The sequence below is a fragment of the Natrix helvetica genome (assembly GCF_964273705.1).
Source record: "Natrix helvetica genome assembly, chromosome: 7".
NCBI classification, from domain to species: domain Eukaryota; kingdom Metazoa; phylum Chordata; class Lepidosauria; order Squamata; family Natricidae; genus Natrix; species Natrix helvetica.
Window position 1 is genome coordinate 52,974,486 of NC_138558.1, and position 11,379 is coordinate 52,985,864.

Genomic DNA, 11,379 nt, shown 5'->3' on the forward strand with positions numbered 1-11,379 from the left:
TTGTGACAAAAAAGTTTCAGAAATCATGGTGATTTTATGTTCTCTTCACCTAAATTAGGTTCAAATCAGTCAATGTTTTTTATATTACAATGCTAATGGTGAGAAAATGATAAATTCATAGTACTAATGACAAAAAATGACCTTGACTTCCAGATTAAATGTGAGTGAAGTTGATTACCTTCCAAATCTACAAGATAATAATGGGATGATCACTTGAATTCATCATATCCCATCCAGAGAGGTCAAATAACACATTGTTTTTTGCATTTATGGCATGTACCAAAAATGTATTAATCTTAAGGATGAGCCAAGAATAGTTTGTTTTAGCATTTAGCACTCAAGACTTAGATTTACTGTATATACCGCTTTACATTGCTTTACAGCCCTCTCTAATTTTTACCTAGATCTTTATATCTACCATCACCAGTGAACAGGCTTAACTAATGCATTCATCCCTTATTCCAAGATGACAAGAAGACTGTAGAGGTTTCAGTGAAATGCAGAAAAATAAATTATTTTATGTGCCTAGACAGCTTTTCTATTCAGTTTTGTAAATATGGGTTTTCAATAAACCAGTGAATTTGAACCAAATAATATTAGCACTCTTTTTAAGACTTCCTTAAGGTAGTGGGAATCACATTCAGTGAGAGATTGGATCTGTCTCCAGATTAATAATCACTCATCCATATTACTGCAATGCTCTCTACATGGGGCTCCCCTTGAGATGCACTCGAAGGCTACAGCTGGTCCAGAATGCGGCCGCGCGGGCAATTATGGGGAGTACCAGGTACTCCCATGTAACACCTCTCCTGCGTGAGCTGCACTGGCTACCTGTGGCTTTTCGGGGGCGTTTCAAGGTGTTGATTCTCACCTTTAAAGCGCTCCATGGCTCAGGACCTAGTTATTTGCGGGATCGCATCCTACCCCATACATCCCTGCGACCAATTCGCTCTCACAGAGAGGGATTCCTCCGGGTGCTGTCCGCCAAGCAATGCCAGCGGGCGACGCCCAGGAGTAGGGCCTTCTCTGTGATGGGCCCGACCCTCTGGAACGACCTCCCCCCTGACATTAGAATCATTACTGATCTCCGCTCCTTCCGTAAGGAACTCAAGACCCACCTGTTCCAATTAGCTGGCCTGACCCAATCGCAATTATGATTTAATCCATTGACTTTCCTGACCGGTTATTTTAAATTTTGGGGTATTTTAATTTGGTTTTAATCATTAATTAATCTTTCCACTATTGTACAGACTTGTGTTTAATTTGTTTTTTATGGGGTTTTGTAATTGTTGTATATAATGTTTTTTATAATGTTTTTATTTTGTCTGTACACCGCCCCGAGTCCCCTAGGGGAGAGGGAGCGGTTGACAAATCCAATAAATAACAATAATAACAATACTACTCTACTCTATTTTACTCTACCCCCATCTCATCTCACTCCAATCTATCTGTTGTTCCTCTTTGATTCTCCTCCAATTTGGAATTAGTTACCTATTTACTCACTAGGAACAAAAGGCTAATTGCTTTAATGATCAATTCATAATGTAATTGTTAAAAACCAGGGATGGGGGCAAAAAACTTCAAGATGGCAGCAAGAATTATGTGATCAAAGTCCCACTTCTCCTTACATAACCAAGGGTGGGTTGTTGCTGGTTTTACTACCGGTTCGCTCCGTGCGCATTTTGCGCAGAACAATTTACAGTGAACTGCGCATGCACAGTCACTACAAAACAACATGCCAGCAACATCAGCGGTGGTGTGTGGCACGGTTTGGGGGCGTGGCAAGCCTGGGGCGCTGCCGGTTCTGTGACCCAGGGAAAAATACCACTACCAGTTTGGCCGAACCACGCTGAACAGGGAGCAACCCACCTCTGTACATAACCCATAAAAAAGGTGGGACTTGGGGGCTACCATTTTGGCCCTTTGCCCCCTCTATGCAGTTGCCCCTTGACATGCCTATTTCATCAAAAAAAATTCTTTTCCATTTGAGAATAAACCTGCTTAGTGCAATATTATAAGTATATTAATATATCAGTGCTAGTTTTTGTTCTGATAAATGGTTTTAACTGAATAAGATCAAAATGTAAAAATGCTGCCATTTTTTTCTCATGAGAATTCAGATAGTCCTCAACGTATGACCACAACTGAACCCAAAATTTCCGTTACAAAGCAAGGCAGTTAAATGAGTTTTGCCCCCACTTTATGATCTTTCTGCCACAGTTGTTAGCAAATAAGGGGCTTGCTTAAGCACACCATGCCTACCATCCCTGTCCCAATGCTTCTTTTTAATTCATATCCATTTCACATATCCAAAATCATGTTTACACTTATATATGTTATCTAATACATGCTTGATAAAATGAATACAATTAAAAATTTAAAAAATCACAACAGTTTAAGTGAATCATGTAGTCATTAAACTAATCTGGTTTCTCCCATTGACTTTACTTGTCAGATGCCAGCTGGGAAGGTTACAAATGAAGGTGATTACATGTATACACCTTGTTTAATGATAGAGCTACATTGCCCAAATTAAAACTATCACATTACAGGTCAGAGGACTGACACATCTAATTTTTGGGGTGAGTGGGCAACAGAACTGCCAAAATCAGTAAAATAATTTCCCTCCAGTTTGAAGCATGAAACACAGAAATTTGAATATAATCCTGGCTTAAACCTATTTTCACAAACAAGGAGAAATTTCAGTCTCTCGGAATCAGAACATACATTCCAAGTAACTTTTTACCTGCTCTAATTTCAAAAAGATCGCACACAATTTATTACTCATAGCAGGAATGGGTTAAGCATATGTGATTAATTAGCTCTTTCTCCTAACATCTAAGACATGGTATAATGTAGGTCAAAGTGATTTGAAGATGAAGTTTATATTGTTCAACATTCACCTTAAAAGTCAGTTTAAAGTGTTGTAGTGATCTCTTTCTGATCTCTTTCCTTTATTTTGACATGCAGGTGGTCTTTGTTTAAGAAATCCTCACTTAACAATCTCTGCAATCCTTGTTTAACGGTGACAATCAGGATTGCGGGAATTGCCATTTCTGAGCTGTGTGGTCACACAACACTGCATTTTACAGTATCTCTTGGCAACAGAAAGTTTGGTACTAATTGCCACTGTTAAGCAAGAACTAACTGTATTGTTTCCTGAAGGAATGAAAGACAAAGGTAGCACGTTGGCTTACAGTTAGTCCTTGAGATATAGTAGAACCTCTGGTCATGACCATAATTCATTCCATAACTTTGGTCGCAACCCGATTTGGTCGTGACACGAACCTAATTTTAGAAATTTGGCACTTACAAAAAAAAAATGGCACGGAAGGATAAATTGGCCATGAAAAAAAAATGTGAATTTTTTGGTCAGGACCCAATTTGGTCATGATCAGAAGCATTCATGACCAGAGGTTCTACTGTACAACAGATTACTTAACAAACTTTCAAAATTAAACACCCCAAAATTACCTATGACCTGTTTCAAAGTTACAGTGGCTGTAGCACCCCTGAGATCATTTGTCCTTACAACAAAGCTGCTGCAGCACCTCCACCTTTCCCCCCCAACCCAATATGAGACCACTCAACAGTTGCGCCTGTTCCTCATATGCCCATCACCCATTGCACTTTTCTTTTGAAGTTCTCTGGACCTTATGTTGGGAAAGGAGGGCAGGCCACATGTTCTTGGGCTGCACAGAGATGATTTGAATGTGGCTGTCACCCAGTGGTGGGTTTCAAATTTTTTTAGAACCTCTTCTGTAGGTGTGGCCTGCTTTGTGGGAGTGGCTTGCCAGCCATGTGACAATGGGCGTGGCCAACTTGTAAAATGTGGTGAGACTCACTTAACAACGCTCTTGCTTAGCAACCAAAATGTTGGCTCAGAAACTCTGGCATTTAAAGCACACAAGTCTTAAAGCTGTCAAGTTACAAGACCCTTGCACCCCTAACCCTTTAGGGAAAAAACCCCCAGGGGTGTTCAAACTTGACAGCTTTAAGAGTTGTGGACTTCAACTCCCAGAATTCCTCCTCTCGCTCTTCATCTTGATGATGTGCGGACGGGCGGGGGGGAGGGAGCTGGAACCGGTTCTAAAAGGCACTGTAGATTTGTGGAACCTCTTCTATAGAAGAGGTAAGAACTGGCAGGAACCCACCCCTGCTGCCACCCACTTGTTGGTGGGGACAAAATGGTGGCTGCCTGACAAACTACTTCATTTTGTTGCCTAAAAAAGATCTGCACAGTGCTGCAGATGCTTTCTGAAGCACTCAGAATCATTGTGTAGATCCTGTTAAGGCAGCAAAACATTCGGGTTACTGGGCCACATAGCGGTGACCTAAATGTAGTATCCCTTGCTTCACTTAATAACCTGGGTGTTTAATGCTTCATTAGAGAGAACAGAGATGTGAGGAGGTGAGATACTTCACATAATGACTATTGGGACATGCCACTGTAATGGACAGATTCCACAAGAGTCATATTTTGAAAAGTATCTGTATTTTATAACCAGATTTATGTAGCATTTGCCACCTATCTTACAATTTTATTATATGTATATGGCATTAAATCACCTATTTACAAACATAATAAAAATAGACACATGGCATTAACATTAACAAAAATAATAACAATTGAAGTAATCAACCAATAATTTTTGAAAGTCTGAAGTGAGACTATCACAACCACTCTACCAGTTAATGACTTACAAAATTTAAATATTACAGAAGCAGAAATGATGCCTAAGAGATGGAGAAATGGGGGATGAATAGTATATAGTTCCCAGTCTAGCCTGCCTGCCTGACACAGAAAATGATGATTTCTATAAACTAGATATTAAACAAAAATTAATCCATAAATACAGGATGACTACACTCCACAAAAATATGGAAGAAATGCTTTGGAATGAGAGTGAACATGAATCTAGTATCTCTCTGTTTAAAGTGATCAAACTTTGATGTGTTTGTCTTTATAGAAAAGATCAGTTATCATTTAAAACCATTAGCAACCCAGAAAGGAAAGGATGTAGATTAATATTAATATACAGTATCTCCTCAAATCCTCTAAGAGTATGATTCTCTAAAGTATTCAGCAATACCAAGAAAAATTAAAGGCAATCTTAAAATGGTATGCATTTAGAAGTTGCTCTCAATGCTCTCTATTCAAGAATTTAAGTAAGGTTTGGAACTTTTTTCTGATTTCCAAATGAGCCTGGAAAAAAAATAGTGCCACTGTCTTAAGAGTTACATTTATTTTGAAGAATTGTCTCCTTTTAAAGCGATAACATCTCCCTTTCAAGCTCACACTAATTCACTAAAATTGCAATCCCTTGATAAAATTCCGGAAGCATCTTGCTTACACAAAGATAACAATACATTCCTTTACTATTGAGTTTTGCAGATTACCACCTCTATTGCATAAATAATTACAAACCAGTTTAAAAAATACAGTGTCTAATTCAATCAGCCATGCATTTCCTAATTTAATCACATTTCTCTGTTTCCTGATTTAAAATCCTGATTTCCTTGAGAATGTAAATTAACAGGACTTTTTTTTATAATCTTGTGATATTTACTTAACAATGAGGCACACAAGGTTTATCGTGAGTTTATATTCCTAATAGAATTACAATTCTGTTTACATTAGTGAGCAGGAAATCCAACTGAATATAATTAGATTACTTCTGAGTAAATTTATAGAGAGACCCCTGAAATGCAAATCCATGATTCAAGACACAGTAAAATCATGAAGAGCCAGAATTTTTCTCTCTCCAAATTCATACCTGAAATACAGAGATAATCTACAGGTAGTCCTTGACTTATAAGAGTACATTTAGTGACCATTTAAACTTACAACAATACTGAAAAAAGTGATTTGAGACCATCCTCATGGTCACGATCAAAATTTGAATGCTTGGCAACTGATTCATAATTACGACAACTATCTGAAAACTAAAATTAGTGGGGAAGTCGAATTCACCTAACAACTGGGTGACTAACCTGGCAACTGCAATGACTGTGGCAAGAAAGGTTGTAAATTGGAGCAAAAATCACTTAACTATCTCACTTAGCAACATAAATTTTGGGCTCAATTGATTTGAACAATTAATGCAATCTTATTTTAAATAACACCTCTCAAATCCATCTGTCCTCATCTCTCTCTCTTGTATTACACCCCTTCATTAGCCATCTTATATGTTATACTTTCCACTCCCCAAGAAGTCACTGGAATGTCTCATTTCCAGTCTGAAATGCCATTGCATGCTTTTAACAAGTCCTTGGTTTGTAATATCAGAACCATGAATCACCCTTAACAGAGAAAAGTTCTGCTTTTTGGAACATGCCACATTCAGAGGATTGTGAAAGAAACAATCAAAGGGTCAAGCTGCTGGAGAAAGGTTGCAATACTTTGCTTTGTGGTTCAAGAGAAAGGAAGGGTAAGTGGGAATATGACAGAGGTATTCCTCACTTGTACTACTAAACCCTCCTTTCTCTTTCTGATTTTGCTCTAGTGATAGGTAATTTTAAACAGAATAACAGAGTTGGAAAGGATCTTGGAGGTCTTCTAGTCCAACCCCTTGCTCAAGCAGGACATCCTACACCATTTCACACAAGTGGCTGGATTTTTTTTTTTAAATGGGATTTTCAGAGAAGGCAATCAATTGTCAGGTATATATTAGAGACAACAGACATGCCTATACTACTTGCTGTGAAAGAAATGTGAAAATGTCTCCGTATATGGATTTCCCATTAATTGAAATAGTTTGCTGGGATAATTGAAATTCTGATATGATCAGCCCTGAAGTATGCAGATGCATTTGAAGGCAGAACATAGATGTTTATATTATTTTATTAAATATGTTTCTTTAATAAAATAGAGCACTCCTCGGAAGAAAATAGCAAACCTAATTGCTATATACTGTTATATTCTTGCAAGTATGATACATTTCAGAATAAAATTGTTTTCAACTGCTACAAGGTATTTATTTTTCAGGAAAAGAAGCCCCAGACATTTCCTTTTCCTACTTATTTCCTTTTTGCATACCCTTTGGATCAATCCTTCTTCCAGTCTTTGCAAGAACACCCTGCCACTCACCTGAGTTCAGAATTTATTGTATTGATGAAGTTGTAACATCTTCCCAGGACAATTTCCACCAGGTGTTTAGTAGTCCCTTTGCCTTTCCACTGCTGTTCTTCTGCAGCGGGAGTCTTCTTCCTTCCAAGCCTGAGCAATCCAACAACCACAAAAACAGTTATAGTGCCCAAAAGCACCACTATCGCCCCTGTCAAAATCATTTTCTGTTTCCTTGTCCAGGAAGAACTGTTTTGAAAGGGCATCTTAGTAAAAGATCCTGAAAAGCAGCAACAGCTGCACTTTCTGCCTCCTTCACTTCTGGCAGCAATATAGCTTTCATGTGGTTCCTGCCCCTGCCCCTCCTCCTCCTCCTCTTTTTCTCTGCTGGCTCAGTGGCTCACGCTTGTAAAGACACACTTGCAGAGAAGCCTGAGATGCACTTCTATTGGCTCAAGGGAAGTTGGACAGCACCAGCTTGACTCAGATTCTGTCTCATTGAATGGTCACCAGCGGAGACTTGCCACTCTGGTTTTAATTCTGCCTTGTGTCTTGTAGTTTGTTTCTTCTGAGGGAAGAATACTAATGTTCATGATCAAAACATTGCATTTTAAAATGCAGAAGAGTCATAGCATGGGGAAAAGTAAAGGGCAGTTAATGCAGGGGAAGAAGAATGCTTTCTAGGACTAAAACTATTGCTTTTACAAATATTTGTATTTTCATCTTTCTCTAAGAATGTTCTCAAATGTTTTTCTGCTAAGCCAAAAAGGCCCCTTAAGAAGCTTGATTTACATAAGCCCAGAGAAATGGCTGTTTGGGGTTCATATGACTAAGGCTGGTTCAAAAGATATATGTGATGGGGCAAAAAATGGTAGTGCTCAAAGCAGCTTTTGTGCAAACACAGCCAAAACATAGGAATATATAACCCTGTTGTCCATATTTATTACTTTGAATTACTGCTGGTTTGGTACACCCTTTGCAGTACCCATTTTTCATTTATCCTTTGTATCATCAATGCCAAATCAGTTATAAAATATATATTTTCAAGATGTACAGGCATACCTGAATATTTTTCATTTGCATGAAGATACTGATGTAGCACTGGATAAGCATGCCACACAGCTAGAGTTAACCTTAAACTACAGGCAGCCCATCTTGTTCCCAAAACTCTTCCGATCTTTACAGATCCAAGTTGTTCGGATATTTTGGTAAGTTCCATTTGGCTCTTACAGGATTTATGAAAAATAGTGTAGCCTGGGGGCTTGACTAAGCTAATGGAGATGGTGGAGGGCTGACAGGCCAGGCTGTTAGGGAGGTAGACCAGACCCACCTGGGGAGACTGACACATGCTGGATTGCACCAATGGGAGCAGCATGGGGGGTTGCTCCCTGGGAAGATCAGTTCCTCTGGGTGGGAAACATAAAAGTCAGCTGGCCAAATAGCACCATTGCCTGCCTAGGTTTTTGATGCCACCCCATGTTGCCAAGGCTTAGATGGTCGAGCCTCTCTGCCGATCCCTCTAGGAGTCACAGTCTGGTACTTCCACTCCCCAGACTCACTGAGGTTCAGGGGTCCCATTGATCTTGAGGATCGCTGTCCCTTCCTCCCTCATTGAGCTGACCCGGCATTCTCTCACTAGCTCCTGGAATGCAAACTAGTAGCCAGTGTCTTCCTGCACCCAGTAGAACTCCTGGGTGGCCGACCACTTGGCATGAGCTTTAGGTCAGGCACCCATTGGTGCTTGATGCAACTATCTTACTAGTAGTGAGGTAACTGGTGCTTGATGTCCACTGCCCCCTGGGATGAGGTGGGAGGGAGAAATTGTCGGTTTTCATTGACTCCTCCAAAGCTCTGCCAGCGGCCACCATCTCCTCCATCTTCTTTGACTCTTCCCACTGGTAGACCGGATGACCAGCTGGGGCTCAGAACTCTAGACAGCGGCTCCGGATGGAGCAGGGAGTTTCTGTATGGTTTAGTAGAGTCGGTTTAATGTCAGGATTCCAAGTAATAGATCCATAGCAAGCAAAACTTTGAGGCAGGTAGATTCCTCAAAGAGTAGCTTTATTGGAAATATCATATTGGCACATATTTGGTGAAAACCAACTCTTAATGGTCTCTTGGTTTTCATCTAATTAAAAGTGAAAGTTTTTCCCGCAATTCCAAACAATCAGTGATATGGCCCAAACAAGGCAAGATCCACTGGTCTGGTGACATCATTTCCCCTTCCTTCCTCCAGGTGTGAGAATGTCCTTGGTTCCCAAGAGAAAGTATTTTATGTTGATTACACAGCTATTTCTAATCCCCTTCCCTATCCCTCAGTTCCATTGTGGCAGCACTGAAGCTCCAAGATGGCTTCGGCCAGGCCAGCTTCAGGGTTGATATTTACACAGGTTTGGGAACAGCATTTCCAGGCAGCTAAGTCAGGTATTGTTTTATTAAGCAATTAAGTTTTATTGGGAAGGAGAAAAGTATCTCTTCTGGTGTTAAAACAGCTGAAGGTGTGAGCTGTTCCTCATTTATATCATCTATTACACACCACAATCTGAAGATTGAGATATAAATGGAATCCTATCTTGTGAAGGAGATATTTGACAAAACATTTACAGATTTTGAGTTATCCAATAATATAGGGAAATGGAACAGCTGATGGCTATATATCCATGATGAGGAACCTATGATACACGTGTGGCATGCAGAGCCATTTCTGAGGGCACGTGAGGCGTTGCCCTGTCAGCTCCAGCACACATGTGCGTGCTGGCCAGCTAATTTTCGGCCTTGGTTTTTTGGCCATTTTTCACCCTCCAGAGGCTGCCCTGAAGCCTCAGGAGGGTGAAAAACTGCCCAATGTGCAAACCAGAAGTTTGGGAACCTGACTTCCGGTTTGTGCGTTGGCACTTTTTTTTGCCCTCTGCAGGCTTCAGGAAAGCCTCCTGAAGCCTTTGGAGGGAGAAAAACAGCCCAACAGGCAATCCGGAAGCCCGTCCCCAAACTTCCAGTTTGCATGTTGGGCTTTTTTTTTCTCCCTACAGAAGGCGTTGGGCCTTTCTTTTGCCTTCTGCAGGCTTCAGGAAAGCCTCCTGAAGCCTGCAGAGGGCAAAAAAAGGCCCAACGCACCTCCCGGACGTCCAGAGGCTTAAGGCAAGCCTGTGTGCATGTGTGGGGGAAGGGCATTGCATTATGGGTGTGGGAACACGCACGCGTGACCCCCCTCATGCTCCCCACGCTTTTGGCACACCTCGACAAAAAGGTTAGCCATCACTGCTATATATTCTATTTAATTAATCAAATTAATCAAATTAACAACTAAGCTCCTTTGTACATTGTCACATACCTTAGGACTGGCTAAGAGTAATATATTTGGAATATATTAATATATTAAATATATTAAAAGGAATAGGGTGGGGAACAAACAGTTTTGGTGGTGCTTTCTGTCTGCGGTCATTATGTTCTGCTTACGTGTCAGAAATTTTAAAAAATGCATTTCTAAATCATTTTACCAATGATTTGGTAAATCATTGCTTTATCCTTCCCAGGAGAAGAACATTCTTCCTGTGGTCTCCTCTAACCATGTTTTCCAACTTCTGTTTATATCATGGAAAGAAATGGCAAAGATCTTTAGGAGTCTCCAACTACATAAGGTTTTCAGCACTTAAAATCAGTTTCAAGAGAAGCTCTATTAGGAGTAGCCCTGAATGATCAAAGTCCACCTGCTTTATGTTACAGGTAGATCAACATTGTTGACTAACGTGAAAGGCTCACCCTTTATGAGGACTGTGCTAAAATGGGAAAACAAAATCTTAAACAAGAAAAACAAATAATGCCCTTTGACAATATCTTTGGCAAATATGCTTTGACAATGTCTTTGGCAAACAACCTAATAAACTGGAACAAGTTCTTTTTAGATTGCTTTGAAAAGAAACTACCAATGAGAAGGAAAATGTAATGTAACTTTGTTTCTAATGCTGCTGAAGACTCACTCAAAGCACTTTTATGCAGCCCCCTGATAATGAATTTAATCTGCATGCAGTTTGTCTGTCTTTGAAGAGCAAAGCCAAATGCTTGGAAACGCTTGGAAACAGAACAACTCCAAAAAAGGTAAAAGGTTCTGTGAAATTTTTCTTCAAAACAACTGTATAAATCATGATTTGCCATTGTTCAGGGTCTTAGCCCCCTTAGCAGTTGGGACCCTTTTCCTGAAGATTTCAGTAAACGTTTTGCAAAAGTCCATTTCTCGTGTCTGGCTGATTGGCTTCTGTGCCAAGCTGAACCAATTTTTGGACAACCATAGGGAACAATTTCCAAGATTCTGCACA

The 11,379-nt window shown here is 40.0% G+C and overlaps 1 protein-coding gene across 9 annotated transcripts in view; it reads right to left on the bottom strand.

The window, feature by feature from the left end:
- The window catches only part of LOC309395643 (ADP-ribosyl cyclase/cyclic ADP-ribose hydrolase 1-like), a 42,618-nt gene extending 35,229 nt beyond the window's left edge, over positions 1–7,389 (bottom strand). For all 9 annotated transcript variants that reach the window (XR_014175951.1, XR_014175952.1, XR_014175953.1 and 6 more), the window contains exon 1: positions 7,091–7,389. Coding sequence is in view for 3 of the 9 variants with exons in the window: in XM_081960067.1 (XP_081816193.1) it covers positions 7,091–7,332 (242 nt within the window). In the remaining 6 variants the exon portion in view is untranslated. The remainder of the gene's footprint in view (positions 1–7,090) is intronic.
- Positions 7,390–11,379: the final 3,990 nt, after the last annotated feature.